This window comes from Bufo gargarizans, chromosome 2 (assembly GCF_014858855.1).
Source record: "Bufo gargarizans isolate SCDJY-AF-19 chromosome 2, ASM1485885v1, whole genome shotgun sequence".
NCBI lineage: Eukaryota > Metazoa > Chordata > Amphibia > Anura > Bufonidae > Bufo > Bufo gargarizans.
In genome coordinates, this window is record NC_058081.1 from 267491236 (window position 1) to 267509957 (window position 18722).

The 18722-nt window shown below is 38.1% G+C and overlaps 1 protein-coding gene across 5 annotated transcripts in view; it reads left to right on the plus strand.

The window, feature by feature from the left end:
• The window catches only part of CADPS2 (calcium dependent secretion activator 2), a 605828-nt gene that overhangs the window by 320177 nt on the left and 266929 nt on the right, over positions 1-18722 (plus strand). For all 5 annotated transcript variants that reach the window (XM_044280279.1, XM_044280275.1, XM_044280277.1 and 2 more), the window contains exon 16: positions 1122-1245. In XM_044280279.1, coding sequence (XP_044136214.1) covers positions 1122-1245 — 124 coding nt within the window. The remainder of the gene's footprint in view (positions 1-1121; positions 1246-18722) is intronic.

An 18722-nucleotide genomic window follows, 5' to 3' on the forward strand; every position in this document is an offset into this window, starting at 1 on the left:
TGTCCATCCTCTTCTGTCTCCCCCTTTCCTCCTTATTCTCACAAAAAATTCTGATTCAACAGAAATTTTGGGTCAAATTTCAGTGTTTTAGAATTCATTCACTCATCTATAATAAGGAGGTTTTACCCACACGTACCTTTGTATTGTATACATTTGTGGTATTTTTCTGGATAGAATAGTCGATTATCCTATTTTATCCAGCAAAAGTTATAGGATGTAGAAGTTTAACATGCACTCTGGGAGTTTCTTGGCACATACAATAAACATGCACCACATATGTAATTGATGCAATGTTATACAACGTTACTATACCAGATGCACAACAAATGAAGTGACACATTTTTAGACCATTTGACAACATGGGACTACTGTTGTTAAATCGACAGTGTGAGTTATTATAGTTGCCACCGCCTACTTTTTCTCTGTAATAACCTGTAGACATGTAGCGATCCTCATCATGACACTTAACGCCATGGCAAGAGAATGGTAATAGATTTTTTTCAGTGGCTTTCAACGGCCTTTGTGTTGTGACATCATGGTGAGATATGACATCACACTCATGTTTGGATCTGCTACATCTGTATATACTACTCCTGCTGCTAATTTATCTCATTAGTCTATTACATATGTTTTGCTACAATGAATGATTCCAAAGGTGGGTGTGGGGGGTGTTCTACTCCAGGAGCTATGCCATGGCAACTTCCCACATTTATTAGAATGGAGCTGAACTGCCATACGAGACATAACTCATGGAGAAACTGGAGCCATTTTTTTGTAATCCCAGACACCACATTTAATGTCTGTGGACTTTAAATGTAATAAAACACTTTATAATTGACTGACGTGCCTCATCAATACCTTTCCGTTCCACTGTCAACACTGCTGATTGTTCCCAGTGCTCTCTAGTTACAGAATGTACATTATGACATGATTTCATGTGGCCATAGAAAGTAATCTTGCATGGCGCAGTGACATTCTACAAGACATAAATGCCTTTAAGGAAAAAGTGACTTAGAACATTGCTTTACTTTGGATAAAGCAATAACTCATTGAGTAAACTGCACTGCAAAAGCTAAATAAAACTAGTAATGTGAAAAATATGTATCTTTATTATTATTAAGGTTTTGATGAAAGACATTGCGACTCCCATACCTGCTGATGAAGTTAAGAAAGTTGTCAGAAGATGCCTTGAGAAAGCTGCCTTGATCAATTATACTAGACTTACAGAATATGCCAAAATTGAAGGTTTGTAAATTAAATTGAACTTAAGTTAAAACATGTTTTAAATTGAAAATGCTCAGTTCCTATACAGTTAATGCATGATATCGTAACCTTATATGACTATCCAATTAATTATCTAGTTGGTAGACATAACTTTTTTTTTTTTTTTTTTTTGTTATTTCAGTCAGAATATGTAAATGTGAAAAAAAGAAAACAAACTTTTTATCTTTTTTTCAGTATTAAAACACGAAAATCCTCCACATATGTGGTATCCTTGTAATTGTAATGACCTAGAGAATATAGGAAAAAGGTCCGTTTTGCCTCATAAGGAAAGCCGTAGGGACAAAACCCTCAAAACTGTGCCAGAATTGCATTTTTGTTTCAATTCCACCCCATATGGAATCTTTTTTCCCATTTCTCACTACATTTTGTGCCATATTAAATGGTGGCATTAGAAAGTACTACTTGTCCCACAAAAAACAAGCCTACATACATACGGCTATATAAATGGAAAAGTAAAAAAGTTATGGCTTCGTGAAGATAGGGAAGAAAAATGAAATAAAATAAATACTCCAGTATCGAAGGGGTTGTCCTGGTTCAGATTTCAGGATTTCATTCTCCATTGCTTACTTTGCCCTGCCCTGCATCTAGCAGAGCAAGGGCTGTTTTGTTTACATTTTACATTGCTAGGCGGAGGCATCTGCCTAGCAGTGATCCTGATTATTTCACCGACGCTAATGGGCAGTCTGTAGTGCTGCCCTAGGCAGTTTTACAGGCTAGGACAGTGCTAAAGACCGACCATTATTGCTGGTGATGTCACCGGGCTCACTCCTCGGCAGAAGTCTCTGTCTAGCATTCCCATTCAGAGACCCGATATGTCACCAGTTCTTAAGAAAGAGCCCTTGGCTTGTGTGATACAGCGCCGGGCAATGATCCACTCATTCATTTTTTGAATCAGATGTTTCTTTATTAACAATTTTTCGGTCATATTTTATCACATTAACATGACATTTCCTGTAGATCGCAGACATATACAGTATCTGTCACATAAAATATATACTATATACATTATAGTCCACATATCCATAAAAGACATGGCATGAATCTACAAAGAAACTCAGGTATCAAGACATCTCCAGCACGATTACAAATATTCTCCATAAACAAAAAGACCCATAGCCCACCCCCCTCCCACTCCCTATAAGGCGGGACGCATATATAGTCACCCCTTTTTTTTTCCAACATTCTCGGGGTGTCGGCACCATAATATTCCTCAGTAAACCATCTTCCACCATCAAGTTCCAACCCCTGATATTCCATAAAACATCACAATTCAGCATCCACCTTCCCATACAGCCACACTCCAATGCCAGGTAACCCACTCAACAACAAGCATCTGTATATACACCACACACCTGCTACCATCCAATATCCTATGTATCCTCCATCTTCGCTGTATTCACCTCATACAGAGAAACTCCTTGTAAGCGCCAACCATGAGCTGCAGCACCCAGAATTATCGATCCAGCTGCCTCAGATTGCTTCAAATTTGGACAGACATTTCCTTTTTTGATATACTCCTCTTTCTAAGCGAATCACTATATTTAATCTAGCAATATATTCTGATATATCAGGAGGTATGGACTGGATCCACTTTGTTGCCAATGTTTTCCTAGCTTGATATAGCATTCTTCCTATACCAGTAATTACAACAGATTGTAAATTATTTTCCGGTATCAAGCCTAATACGCACAGTTTGGGATCTAACTTAAGATTAGCACTGTACACCTTTGTTCACCAGGTGTAGTACTGCTTTCCAATAAGATGTCAGTGATGAGCACGTCCACAGCATATGCAATAGGTCAGCCTCAGCACTTTCACACTTCGGACAGGCCGGGCTATCTCTATAGCCTGACGTGCTGCCTCACTGAGGGATAAAGTAGGGGTAAGTTCCACCACTTCTGTCCACTGCTCATCCGCGAGTTCACCTAGATCTCTTTCCCACTGACGCCTACTTTTTAACGGATATCCCTTAAGAAAGTCCTCTAATAGGGCCTGATACACCATGGAGATTGCTCCCTTCACTGATCCAGCCGCAATCACTACATTTAATGTCTGGTTTGATATAAATGTTACCAGGGCTATCTTAGATTGAGCTTCTAAAGCATGCCTAAGTTGCAAATATTGATATAACTGTGAGGATGGCAGCCCAAATTCAGAGCACAATTGTTGGTATTGTTTTAGGATTCCATTAGAATAAATATGGCTCAGATTCCACACCCCTTTATTATTCCACTGGGAGAATCCAGTCAGGTTAGTCAATTCCTGAAGTGCGGGGTTATGCCATAGAGGCGAGATTGTCATTAACCCTGTTATCCCTAAAATACTCTTTACCTTATTCCATACTTTCTTCATAAGTAGCAAGGTCGGGATATTTCCCAATTCTTCATTTATTCCTCCTTCAATAGCTGTCAGCGGGGGAGACCTATTTGCAGCCCACCTTACCAACCGACCACTCTTCCCTCCCATGTCATCTATTACCCCCCACCCTTTAAAATGTTGGAGTTGGGCTGATAAGAAATAGAGCATAGGGTTGGGTAAAGCCAGACCACCGGCTTCTTTATTCCTTTGCAGGATTTCGTATCTTATTCTTCCTCTATTATTTTTCCAAATAAAAAACTGGAACAACTGTTGTATTTTATGGAAGTAGTGCACTGGGATCCATATGGGGGAATTATGTAAAATATAAAGCAGCTGAGGCATGAATATCATTTTAAGCAAATTGCCTCTTCCGATCATAGAAAGAGGCAATTTATGCCAGACAGCAACCTTGCTCCTAAATTTCCCTAACAAGGGTAGTAAATTATTGGGAATATAATCTGCAGGGTTCAATGATGCAGTTACTCCAAGATATTTAAAAGAGTGCACCACCTTGAGTTCAGAGAAAGCAGCGCGAGTGGTATGCATTTGAGAAGATACCGGGAGAATTACTGATTTATCCCAGTTTATACGAAGTCCAGACTAGTCACCAAGATCCACTCATTCATGCTGAATGAGGGAAGAAGGGTCTGTGTCCGGATCCACCCAAACAGTTTTTTTACGGCGGTCTCTAAGAGGCCTTAGGTTTGGCTGCCACTTTTTTTGCGGCGGCCCAGTCTAAGCACTGCAGGGGCCCCTGAAAGCCTTGGCCCTGCCCTAATAGCCTGGATCGACAGGAGTGCCGATACGGGCTGTTTAACAGTTTACATGTCGTGGGCACCCCGCAAAAAATAGCAAAAAAAATTATATTCCCCATACGTTTGGTATTGCCACGTCCGTAACGACCCGGACTACATAAATATCATGTAAATTATCCCCTACGGTGAACTCTGTAAAAATAAAATAAAAAAAAAGACAGAATTCCTAATTTATTCTTGGTTGCAACCAAAAAAACTTAATAATAAGCGATCAAAAAGTGCCATTTACTACAAAAAGATACCAGTGAATAAAAATACAAGTCGTCCCGCAAAAATCAAGCCCTCACACGCCTCCACAGAAAGAAAAATATATTTGGGAAGCGGCAATGCAAAAACATTTTTTTCTTTAAAAAAAAGGGGTTTTATGCCAAAAAAATTTTTTATTTATACCAAAAAATGAATGTCATAAAATTTATAATGTAAAATCGCAGTGGCTGTATTGCCGTTTTTCCCATCTCCCTCCCATAAAGAGTTAATAAAAGTTAATTAAAAAAAAGTGATGTGTGCCCCAAATTGGCACCATTAAAAACCATTAAAAAGCTATATAGATGGAAAAATAAAAAAGTTATAGCTCTTGGAACGTGACGATATAAAAAGGAAGAAAAACGCTTGGTCAGTAAGGGGTTAAGCTATTATTGTGCAAAATGTACTTTGTTTGGTGTTGTCGTCTTATTGGTATATATTGTAAATCATAATAAAGTCACAATTGAAAATATGATAGCTGTTCACAGCTCGGGAAAAGAATTCCGGTGCCAGGAGCCTTTCGTGTACTCATTCACCAAAATAGTAATAATCTTTGCTGTTACTGTGAATCTGAATTAAAACTTAACATTTATTAAATTAATTGCAATATAGGTGTGTACAAACTTACATGCATATTAAAAGTTATCTCTAGGGCACTGCATCGACAAGTATTGTCTGTACAACAGGTTGACATAGTAAAGGAGTACATGCAGTGTGATATGATAAGTAGTACTTTACAGCATCATTTACATTGAGTCTTTGATAAAAGTCCCAACATAGACAATCAGAGTAATATGCAGGAGCTGTTACGTCAACCTTCTGACATCAGTCGGTTTTTAGAAGGCGAGTGAGGTGAAGTAGAAAGGGAAAGGCTGAGTTATGGGGGATTAGTAGTACAGAAACCTGACTTCCTGCAAACCGCAAGGTGATTAGAACATAACATTAGCCCAACATGTTCACCTCACCTCCACAGTTAGTGGCGTTAGAATCCAAGCAAGCACGTGGTGTGTAGGGACTCCCGCTGAGCCCTCAAGTAGAAAACTCTGAGATTGGCGGATTGTTTAATAAGACACGAGTCTGATACCAGGAAGTAAGTTGAAATCATTCCTGAATGCATCTTCTAACCTGGAGGGGCAGTATATCTATGAAGCTCTCACAGCATGCAAAAAAATGCTTTACATGGATCTCCTTCCCGGAAGATGACTCTACCCAGTCCATCTTCATTAACCCCCTCACGCCCAGCGCTTCTTTAGCAGACACCCGCGGCTCATGTCAGCAACCGGCAGTAATGCCGATCATGGACATTTAACCCTTCAGATGCATATGAGCGCTCTGAAACTGAAAGTGCGCACTTTCGGTGGTGCTCTGGCTCCCCCCTGTGACGATCGGAGGAGCCGGAGCGTGTATGCAGCAGCCCCTGTCTTTATGATTAACAGGAGGCTGCTGCATAGTAATTCCTATGGAGCTCTTGCCTGTAATAGGGCTCCATAGGAAGTGCAAGTGCATTGGAATTTTATAATAGCAATCAGATGATTGAAAGTGTAAAAATAAATCAATTCAAATCACCCCCTTTTCCCAAAGTAAAAATGAAAGAACTAGAAAAAAATAATACACATCATGGCGAAAACGCCCATACTATAAAAAATATTAAATATATTCCCCATACGGCAAACAGCAAAACGGAATAAAACGTCCAAATGGCAGATTCGCCATTTTTGGTCGCTTAATTTTCTACAATTTTTTTATAAATAGTCATCAAAGTCATACACACCCCAAAATGGTATCATTGAAAAGTTCAGATCACCACACAAAAAATGAGCCCCCATACAGCTCCATACACATAATTCCCAAAAAGTTATAGGGGTCAAAATAGGGCAACAATTTTTATTTTTATTTTTTTACTTTTTAATTTTTGTATCACTATCAAAACGCAAGAAAAACTATACATATAAGGTATCGCTGGATTCATACTGACCTGTGGAATAAAAGTAACTGGTCAGTTTTATCGCACAGAGCCTGATATAGGGTGGACATCTTGAACTGCGGGATGTATTTGAGCCATTTAGCTATTGCCCATTAACCCTTACCATAGTCCAGATGGGTGTGTAGAAATTTATAGTAGCTAGTGGTATGTTCCTTAGGGTAGAGGTATGTTTGAGAGAGTCCTTTAAAGCTGGGCTCTATTCTGGGCCGTTATTTCTGGAGGGGACTGCTGGCTTGTAGATAGAGAAAGAAGTTAAAACGAATGTTGGGGTATTCAGATTTAAGATCTTCATTTGGCAGAATCCTGTGTGGTCCACCAAGTGACTAATCAGAACAATCTGCCATATGTGATTAGATCACCCTATATTTTATTTCTGGAAATTAATCATTTTTACGCTCTTCATCCACACAACTCTTGGGTGATTATTGTCGGACGGCACTTAGGCCTATTTCAAATGCAAAACGGATGCAAAGTTTGCATGTTTTTTTTTAACTGATGCAATTCTACCATTTTATACCTGGAAACAAGGCAAGTGATCTGTGATTGGTAGAGTTTTTGGACAAGGGGTTTGTCAGTGGGAGGACAGTCATCCTATTTTTAATTTTTACTTAAAAAAAGCACATCGGTTTGGGCACATGACCGTTGGCAGACCGAAAATACTTTTGTGTGCATGAGCCCTTTAACCACCTCCCGTCCACCCATAGACTATAAACGTCCGGGAGGTGGTTCTCTATCTCTGAATGGACGTTTTCAAATATCCATTCAGAGATCGCAGCTGCACGTTAATCGTGCAGCTGCAGATCGGGTTGCCCGCTGTCAGTGACAGCAGGGCAACCCTTAGAGAAGGCCTGTGTCCCTGTTTTCTAGATTGCTGTATACAATGCAGGAAGCACTATGCTAAAAATAGAAAAAAATTAAATAGACATATTTGGTATTGCCGCGTCCGTGACGGTCGGCTCTATAAATATATCACATGATCGACCCAGTCCGATAAACACCATAACAATTTAAAAAAAACTGCGTCAAAAAATGCTATTTTTGTCACCTTACATCACAAAAAGTGCAGCACCAAGTGATCAAAAAGACGTATGTCTCACAAAATGGTACCAATAAAACAGTCACCTGCAAAAAATTAGCCCCTACATAAGAAAATCGCTCAAACAATAAAAAGAACTATAGCTCTCAGAACATGGAGACACTAAAACATCATTTTTGGGGGTTTCCAAAATGCTAGTATTGTGTTAAAATGAAATAAATAAATAAAAGTATACATATTAGTTATCGCAGTGTCCGTAACAACCAGCTCTATAAAAATATCAGATGACCTAACCCCTTGGATGAACAACATAAAAAATAAATAACATTTTTTAATAAGTGTTAAAATGAATGATCAAATCATATGTACCCAAAAATAATACCAATAAAACTGGCACCTTATCCCCTAGTTTCCAAAATGGGGTCACTTCTTGGGAGTTTCTACTGTAAGGGTGCATCGGGGGGCTTCAAATGGGACACGGCATCTAAAAAAAAGCCTTGTGGCGCTCCTTTTCTTCTGCGCCCTGCCGTCTGTCCATACAGCAGTTTATGACCACATATGGGGTGTTTCTGTAAACCGCAGGATCAGGGTAATTAATATTGAGTTTTGTTCGGCTGTTAACCCTCGATGTTAAAAAAAAATATATAAAAATGGAAAATCTGCCAAAAAAGCGAAATTTAAAAAATTTATCTCCATTTTCCTTTAATTCTTGTGAAACCCCTAAAGGGCTTACAAAGTTTGTAAAATCAGTTTTGAGTAACTTGAGGGGTGTAGTTTCTACAATGGGGTCATTTTTGGGGATATCCACTATGTTAGCCCTACAAAGTGATTTCAGACCTGAACTGGTCCTTAAAAAGTGGGTTTTGTCATTTTTCTTAAAAATTTGAAGAATTGCTTCTAAAATTCTAAGCCTTCTAACGTCCTAAAAAAATAAAATGACCTTTCCAAAATGATGCCAACATAAAGTAGACATATGGAGAATGTTAAGTAATATATATTTTATGAGGTATCACTTTCTGTTTTAAAAGCAATCTCTGAATGGCTTGGATTAGTAAAAGCGTTCCAAAGTTATTACCACATAAAGTGAGATATGTCAGATTTGCAGAATTAGGCCTTCTCAGGAAGGGGGCAAATGGCCCGGATGTGAACTGGTTAATATAAGTTAACGTTTAATTCAGATCCACTGTCACGTGAAAAATTCAAAATCTGGTTATTTTAATTTAGTGTTATCATTTGTTTGGTCTTTACAGTGTAGTATAATCTTCTTTTTAAGATGTAAAAATTTTTATACACTCATTAAAGTTGTAATAACTATTAATAAGAAGTGTTTTTATTGTATAAATTTGCTTTACTACACTTGTCTTTATGCTCACAGACTTCATTGTCATATGTCACTGTAGTAGATGACATTTTTCCCAGTAGCTCTGAATTATTCCTGCATCTCACACACAAAGTGGAATAATTAAGTAGAACAAAAAGACCACTATGTCGCTATGGAAACCAATATTATATCACAGGTGTTGCAGGGGAATTCCTCAGTGGCCAGTTTCATCTTAATTTACTATAATATTTTGTGTTAGGAATATTTTTTGAAAAGCATGCCCATCCCCTTAATAACAAGTCTACCATATTTGTAATACCACATAGCTGTATTAAATACCGGTATGTTCCATGAAAATGTATACCTCCTGTCAGCAAAGGCATACAATGCAAGACTATTTTATTTACAACTTATTCATTAACAATGTACACACCATCCACAATGTGTAGGTCCTCTTCGTCCTGGAAAATAGCTGTGCCGACTTGCATTTTAAACCCAGAGTACAGAAAACATAATTAAGATAATGCATTCAGGTGGTAGTTACTGTGCCTGTACTAAATACGTATAAACCCAGAGATGATATCTCTGTTGAAAGTGGTTTCCTATTAACAGATTTTTCTTTCATGACTAGTTTACACTTCTGTTGATAATGACTCAGTTGTACCCTGTCTAGAGAATAGTCACTTAATGTGAAGTAATGACTGAAATAACGTCTGTCTGTTGCATCCATTGTTGCTGGTCACTGCATCTCTACATTTAATAAAGTAGATGGGGAATGATTGATTCATAAAGGGGGAAGGGTTGGCATGATGCTATTGGAATTTTATTTGTTTCCTTTATCGATTTGGAGTTGTTCTCCTTTTGCAGCACCTGATTATCTAATTTTACTTTTTTTTGTAATTGTTCTGTCTTCATTCAGGTTGCTCAGATGAGATTTCAGTTATGGACTGAAAAGTATTTACAAGTCACACAGTAGAAAATACAATGCTTAGATAATTTTACTACTCTAAGAACCTGCACAAACATCGAAGGGTTGTATACACAATACACCTACAAAGATCGCCTCATGAGTGCACTCAGAAAATCGTAGTTTTTGTTATTGCAGTTTATGAATTAAAAAATGTAGGACACTTTTTACCGAGACCATGGCATCATGGAACCATTGGCCCGAAGTACAATATTGGGACAACTACACATTTCACCAGTAGATTTTATGATGTCCTAAAGTCATAAGCATTAATATGGTGTTGCCCCCCACTACAGCTAAAAGAAGCTTCCATTGTTCTATGAAATCTTTCTACAAGATTTTGGAGTGTATCTGGGAATTTATGACTATTCTCCCAGAAGATCATTTGTATAAGGTCAGACACTGATGTTGGATTAGAGGGCCTAGCTCGCAATTTTCATTCTAGTTCATCCTAAAGGTGTTAGATGGGATTGAGCTCAGGGCTCTGTGTCAATTCTTCTACACCAAACTCGCCCAACTATGCCATTATAGACATTGCTTTGTGCACTGGGGCACAGTCATGATGGAACAGAAAAAGGCCTTCCCCAAACTGTTCTTTATAAAGTTGGAATCACACAATTGTCCAAAATGTCTTGGTATGCTGAAGCAATAAGATTTCCCTTGACTGGAACTCAGTGACCTAAGCCAACCCCCGAAAAACAACCGATAGCATTATATTTCCTCCACCAAACTTTACAGTTGGCTTAATTCAATCAGGCATATAACGTTTTCCTGGCATTTACCAAACCTAGACTGCTAGATGGAGAGGTGTGATTTGTCACTACAAACACCATGTTTCCACTGCTCCAGAGTGGCATACTTTACACCACTCCATCTGAGGTTTGGCATTGTGCTAGGTGATCTAAGGCTTGCATGCTCCTGCTCATCCACAAAGCTCCCCAAACACAGTTGTTGTGCTGATGTTAATGGCAGAGAATGTTTGGAACTTCAGTTGAGTCAGCAGAGTGTTGACAACTTAACCCCTTTCCGACTAGCATCGTAATAGTTTCTCGCGCTGATCGGGCGGGTACAGAAGCTGCGCCCGCCCGATCAGCTGCAGGGGACCGGCTGTTCACATTAGCCAGACCCCTGCTGTATGCAAACACATGTATGAAAACACCAATGCTGGCGCATTAACCTTGACTATGCTGCGGTCATCGCTGACTGCAGGGTGTGTGGAGGGAGGGAGCTCCCTTCCCCATCGGGTCCCCTCGCTGCTGTGACGAGGACCCGGTGGCAGAGAAGGCAGCCCAATGTCTTCCAGAGACATCGGGGCTGCCTTCCATGTAAGCCTGTGAGATCCAGCCCCCTGGATCCCACAGGCAGGAAGGCTCTAAGTATATTACACTGTGTAATACATACAGCCAATGCATTACGATACAGAAGTATTGTAATGCATTGTACAGGGGATCAGACTCCCCAAATGTTGGGATAAAAAGTGGAAAAAAAAGTTAAAATAAAGTTTGGCATAATAAAAAAGAAAAAAGTTTCAAGTAAAAAAAGAACATTCTTTTCCCATAATTCAGTAATTAAAAAAATTGGAAAGAAAATAAAAGTTATACATATTAGGTATTGCCACATCCGTATCGACTGGCTCTATAAATATATCACATGATCCACTCTGTCAGATGACTGCAGTAAAAAAACTAACAAAAAAGTTCTAAAACCTTCCCTCAAAAAGTGTAATACCAAGCAATCAAAAAGGTGTATTTAGCCCAAAAGGATAACAATAAAGTCATCTCATCCCGCAAAAAATTAGTCCCTACCGAAGATATTCACCCAAAACATAAAAAAAAATATGGCTCTCAGGAAATGACAACCCAAAAAACTAAATTAAATTCTGTTCAAAAATGCATTTGCTGTGTAAAACTTAACAAAATAAAAATGATACACACATTAGGTATCGTTTCATCTCTAACAACCTGCTCTATAAAAACTATCACATGAGACGCCCCCTCAAAAAAAAAAGCCAAAACAGCCATTTTTGGTCACCTTGCCTCACAAAATTGTAATACCAAGCGATCAAAAAGTCTTATGTACCTGAAAATGGTACCAATCAAACCTCCATCTCATCCCACAAAAAATGAGACCCTACCTAAGACAGTCGCCAGAAAAAAATAAAATAAAATAGGGCAGTCAGAAAATGGAAACACATAAGCAAGATTTCTTTGTTTGAAAATGCATTTACTGTATAAAACTTAACAAAAATAAAAAAAATAAACATTGGGTATCGGCGCGTCCGTAATAACCTGCTCTATAAAAATATCACATTATATGCCCCCTCAAATGAATACTGTACTTGCCTCACAAAAATTGTAGTACTAAGCTATCAAAAAGTCTTATGTACCCTAAAATGGTACCAATAAAAAGGTCACCTCATCCCGAAAAAATGGAGCACCACATGAGACAATCACTCAAAAAAATAAAAACCAATGGCGCCCATAAACCAATTCATCAAAATCTGCGCTGCAAAAGCCATATGGCACTTCTTTCATTCTGAGTCCTGCCATGAGCCCCCACAGCAGTTTACCACTACATATGGGGTGTTGCCATATTCAGGAGAAAATGGATAACAAATTATGGGGCGCTTTTTCTCCTGGTTATCCTTGTGAAAATGAAGAATTTGGGGCTAAAGCAACATTTTATTGAAAGAAATGAAACTTTTCATTTTCACAGCCAAATGTTTTCAAATTCTGTAAAACGCTTAGGGGGTCAAAGTGCTCAGTACCCCCTTAATATATTCTTTAAAGGATGTAGTTTCCAAAATGGGGTCACTTTTTGAGGGTTTCCACTGTAGGGGTACATCCGGGTTTCTACAAATACAAAATTATGCCCAAAAACCATTCTAGCAAAATCTGCCTCCAAAATCCATATGGCACTCCTTTCCTTCTGACCAATGCCACGTGCCCATAGAGCAGTTCACTACCACATATGGGATATTTCTGTAAACTGCATAATCAGAGTAATGCATATTGAGGTTTATTTTGCTATTGACCCTTGCTGTGTGAAAAAGCTGCATAAAAAATGAAATTTTGAAATTTCGCCTCCATTTTCCTTTTAATCTTGTGGAACACCTAAAGGGTTAACATAGTTTATAACATCAGTTTTGAATATTTTGAGGAGTGTAATTTCTAAAATGGGGTAATTTATGGGTGGTTTCCATTATTAAGCTCCTCAAAATCAGTTTATAACTGAATTGGTGCTTAAAAAAATGGTTTTGGAAGTTTTGTTGAAAATTTGAAAAATGGCTTCTAAACTTCTAAGTCTTTTAACGTCCTAAAAAAATAAAATGACATTTAAAAAATGATGCCAACATAAAGCAGACATATGGGGAATGATGATTTATAACTATTTTATGAGCCATTACTATCTGTCTTAAAAGTGGAGAAATTCAAGAAATTCAAATGTATGAATTTTTCTACATTTTTGGTTAATTTGGGATTTACTTTTATAAATAAGGGAAATGTATATTGACTCAAATTTAGCACTGTCGTGAAGTACAATGTGTCACGAGAAAACGTTCTCAGAATGGCCTGGATTAGTAAAAGTGTTCCAAAGTTATTAACGCATAAAGTGACACATGTTGGATTTGCAAAAGATTGCCTGGGCAGGAAGGTGAAAACTGGCCTGGGGTAGAAAGGGTTAAATGCACTCTGCATCTTAGTACTCAGAGACCCCGCTCTGTAACTTTACGCAGTCTGCCGATTCATGGCTCAGTCGCAGTGGTTATAAAACGTTCCCTGTATGATTACTGGTACTGAATCTTATTTATAGTCAAATGCTGACAAAGTGGAAAAACTGTTCATAGCAGTAAGTTATAGTACTGTTTAATTCTTTATATGATTCATTAACAACATCCAGGACATTTTGTAGCATTCTCCTTGTTTTAATTTCCTATCCTGTGACTTTAAATCTTTTTTTTTCAAATAATATTTCAGCTTGGATTTTTTAGGACAGACCCAAAATCCTGTAAGTTTTGCTGGTCTGACCCTTACTGGAGTCTCTTCTGCGGATTAATAATAATCTTGATAGACATATATTAGCTGTTGTAACGGATCTCCTGGCACCCCAACTGGGTACCTCCACTGATGGATGCTCATAGTGCTTCCCGAGGACTCCAAACACTCCACTTGAAACCATAAGCACTGTCGAACCCACGAACTGCTGCAGCTTGGTTGGGATCTCGCCATCTTCTACCCACCCTGGACCTACGAAAAGGCTTCCAGGTTCCAGTGGGTACACCTCTCTTTCTTCAGAGAGCAATACAGGAACAGTTCTTATTAGAGCTAGGGATTATCCTCTGGATAGTATAATGATTATAGCAATCCCCAGAGTGTAGTTCTCCAATCCCCCAAACTTGAGCCCAGACTTCATGAAGGGTAGAACAGGACATTTTAATTTAAGCCCTCAGGCCTCTCGAGCAGCCCCAGTGATGGTTCAGTCAATCACAGCTGTGAATTTCCATCTTTGTGGAACTGCTGTTTACTAGCGCACATGCAATTAAAGCTCTAGAAACAGACATCTTAACCCAGGCAGCAGTACCTACAGAAAGTAAAAAAATAAAAAATAAAAAAAGCTTATGTTAAATCCTTTTCCATTGGGCTCCATTCTTTTACACACGATTTCACACAGAGTGCTGTCTAGAGTTTTGAAGCTAAAATAGAGTAACATGTTATTCATTGAGTGCACATTTAGGCATCATGACTGCCTTTCGGGAGAGCCTGTGAGATCCAGCCCCTGGATCTCACAGGCAGGAAGGTTGTAAGTGTATTACAGTGTGTAATACACTTAGAGCCAATGCTTGACAATACAGAAGTATTGGCATGCATTGTAAAGGGGATCAGACACCCAAAAGTTGAAGTCCCAGAGTGGGGCCAAAAATAAAGGGAAAAAAAAAATATATTTTTTTTTTCTTCAAGTAAAAAATTTTGAAAAATATCCTTTTGCCAAAATAAAGGGGAAAACATTTGTAAAAAATTGTGAAAAAAGAAAAGTAGACATATTAGGTATCTCCACCTCCGTATCAACCGGCTCTATAAAACTATCACATGACTTAACCCCTCAGGTGAACACAGTCAAAAAAATTAAATACAAACTGCTAAAGAAACCTTTTTTTGTCACCTTACATCATTAAAAGTGCAACACCAAGCGATCAAAAAGACGAATACTAGTACTAATCTAACAGTCACCTCATTCTGCAAAAATGAGCCCCTACCTAAGACAATCACCCAAAAAATAAAAAATAAATATGGCTCAGAATATGGAGACACTAAAACATTATATTTTTTATTTTTTGTTTCAAAAATGCTGTTAGGCCTCATGTACACGTTGTTTTTATCTGCCTCTGTTCCGTTTTATTTATTTTTTTCCCAGATAGGATGGGGACCCATTCATTTCAATGGGTCAGCAAGAAAATGCTGATAGTTCATCTGTTTGTGTTCCACGTCCATTGTCCGTGTTTCCCATCAGCAAAAAAAAAAAATAGTAGTGCATGTCCTACTTTTTTCACATTTGCGGACAAGGATAGGCATTTATTACAAGGGATCTGTGGAAAAAAACGGATGCTGCATCCGTTTTTTAATGTGGAAGCAAAAAAGAACTGTCGTGTTCATGAGGCCTTATTGTTTTAAACTTAAGTGAATAAAAAAATTAAACATCTTAGGTATTCCAGTGTCTGTAACCACCTGCTCTATAAAAATACCACATGACCTAAACCCTCAGGTGACCACCATCAAAAAATTAAAATAAAAACTGCTAAAAAAACATTTTGTCTCAAAAAGGCATATGCCCCCAAAAATAGTACCAATCTAACCATCACCCCATCCCGCAAAAAATTAGCCCCTACCTAAGACAATTGCCCAAAAAATAAAAATAAATTTGGCGCTCAGACTAAAAACATGATTTTTTTTTGTTTAAAAAATATAATTGTGTAAAACTTAAATAAAAAAAATAAAAAAAGTAGACGTTTTAGGTATCTCCACATCCGTAATAACCTGCTCTATAAAAATATCACATAACCTAACCCGTCAGGTCAACACAGTAAAAAAAATGTAAAAAAAAAGCTGTCACCTACCATCACAAAAAGTATAATGGCAAGCGATCAAAGTTTCTTAGGCAAATTTTTTTTTTTTATTAATTGCCAGTCTTTTAATGGATTTGATATGGCGAGGGAAAAAACCAAGGTTAAAAGCACAAATATTGTATATCCAGGAGAGGGAGGGGGGACTATCAGTCCCAGACTTGGAATTATATTTTATTGCCGGCCACATAAAAAACATGATAACGTGGAGTAACACGCAAAGATATAAGTCCATGATAGTAGGGATTAACGCAAGGCTGGAGAACGGTACTATCTTTCAGCTCATCAAAGCAGGGGTGTTGGCACGACTGGGAGGTAGAAAGATTCCGTTGTTTGAGCTGATGGAAAGGGTTTGGAGAGAAGCAAGGGCCTTCTGGACCCAGGCTGGACTACATGCTGACACCATACTGTGGGATAATACCCACTTAATAGAACTAAAAGAAATTGTGAAGAGTTTTGGTGGAAGCATAGTCTATAAACTGGGCCAGATATGGAGATATGGCGATATAATATTATATGAAGATCTTAAAAAGGAGTATGGTCTGGGTAATACAGAACCGTGCTTTTTTCACCTACAAATAAAACAAGTATTGAGAAAGCTGCTGGGGCGGGGTACATTGATATCTACCCTTCCGCAGCCACTAAACCCCCTGGTTTAAAAACGGGGGAAATTAGTTTCCAAAATATACCAATGTTTGTTACACCAAAAGACTAAGAAGATGGCAGTAAACAGCTTAATGCATAAATGGCAAGATGCTATAAACCCCCAGCGAGAAGAGTTCTGGGATATGGCTATACAGGGGAAAAATAGGATTTCAAAGAATTTTTCCCATAGAATCACCCAATTCAACATATTATATCACCTTTATTACTCCCCCAAGTTTTTAATGAACAGTTATAAACCCCAAATCTTTAGATGTTTAAAGTGTGGGGAGATAGTGGTGGATGATGTTCACATACTTTGGACATGTCTAAAGATCCAAGAGTTCTGGAGAAAGGTCAGAGATAGAATAGAGCAATACCATCGGATCAAAGTCCCTAGCCAATTTGAGATATGTATATTGGGAGTGATGGGGGAAATGGATATCTCTCATCATTGAGAAATAGCTTCCAAATTACTTTTCCAGGCTAGGAAGTGTATTATCCGACATTGGAGAGGTAGTGCTGTACCCACGATCATGGAATGGGAGAATCTGGTTAGAACTTTACTGGTTTGTGAGGAAGCTCATCTGGTAAACTACAAGAAGAAATATAGATTCTCTAGAATATGGCAGAAATGGTTGGTATAGGGACCTGTTCTGAGACGAGGGGAAATACCAAGCTTTGGAACCTTTAATCAGAATCCTACAAATTACATCATGAGTTGGATCTGGGGGGCGGAGGCGAGAGAGGATAACTAGTGTGTTTTTTATTTTTATTTATTTTTTCTTCCTTGAGGAAAGCGGTCAACAAATAAGGGGGTAGGGTGGGATATGTATGTCCTATTAAATGATAAATTTAACATTTTTAAAAATGGATTTTGTATGTTAAAACAACAATAAAAATGTATAAAAGAAAGAGTCATATGCACCCTATAATAGTAAGAATCAAACAGTCATCTCATCCTGAAAAAATAATCCCCTACACTAGACAGTCGGCCAAAAATTTTAAAAAAAACTACGGCTTTCAAAATGTGGCGACACTAAAAAAAAAAAAATTATTTTTTTTCAAAGATACTTTATGTAACTGAAACAAACAACCAAAAAAAATTGTTATATTTGGTATTTTCACGTCCGTAATAACCTGCTCTATAAAAATACCACATGATCTAACCTGTCACATGAATGTTGAAAATAACAAAAAATAAAAACGGTGCCAAAACAGCTATTTTTTTGTTACCTTGCCTCACAAAAAGTGTAATATAGAGCAACCAAAAATTATATGTACCCTAAAATAGAAACAACAAAACTGCCAACTTATGCCGTAGTTTCCAAAATGGGGTCACTTTTTTGGGGGGGAATTTCTACTCTAGGACTGCATCGGAGGCCTTCAAATGGGACATGGTGTCAAAAAACCAGTCCAGCAAAACCTGCCTTCCAAAAACCATATGGCGTTCCTATCCTTCTGTGCAATTCCGTGTGCCCGTACGGCAGTTTACGACCACATATGGGATATTTCTATAAACTACACAATCGGGGCAATAAATATTGAGTTTTTTGGCTGTTAACCCTTGCTTTGTTAGTGGGGGAAAAAAATTATTAAAATGGAAAATCTGCCCAAAAAGTGAAATTCTGAAATTTAATCTCCATTTTCCATTAATTCTTGTGGACCACCTAAAGGATTAACAAAGTTTGCAAAATCAGTTTTGTATACCTTGAGGGGTGTAGTTTCTAAAATGGGGTAACTTTTTTGGCGTTTCTACTCTAGGGTTGCATCAGGGGGACCTTCAAATGTGACTTGACAGGTTAAAATTATCCCAATAAAATTTGCTTTCCAAAAACCATATGGAGTTCTTTTCCTTCTGCACAATGCCGTGTGCCCGTACAGCAGTTTACGACCACATATGGGGTGTTTCTGTAAACTACAGAATCAGGGCCAAAAATATTGAGTTTTGTTT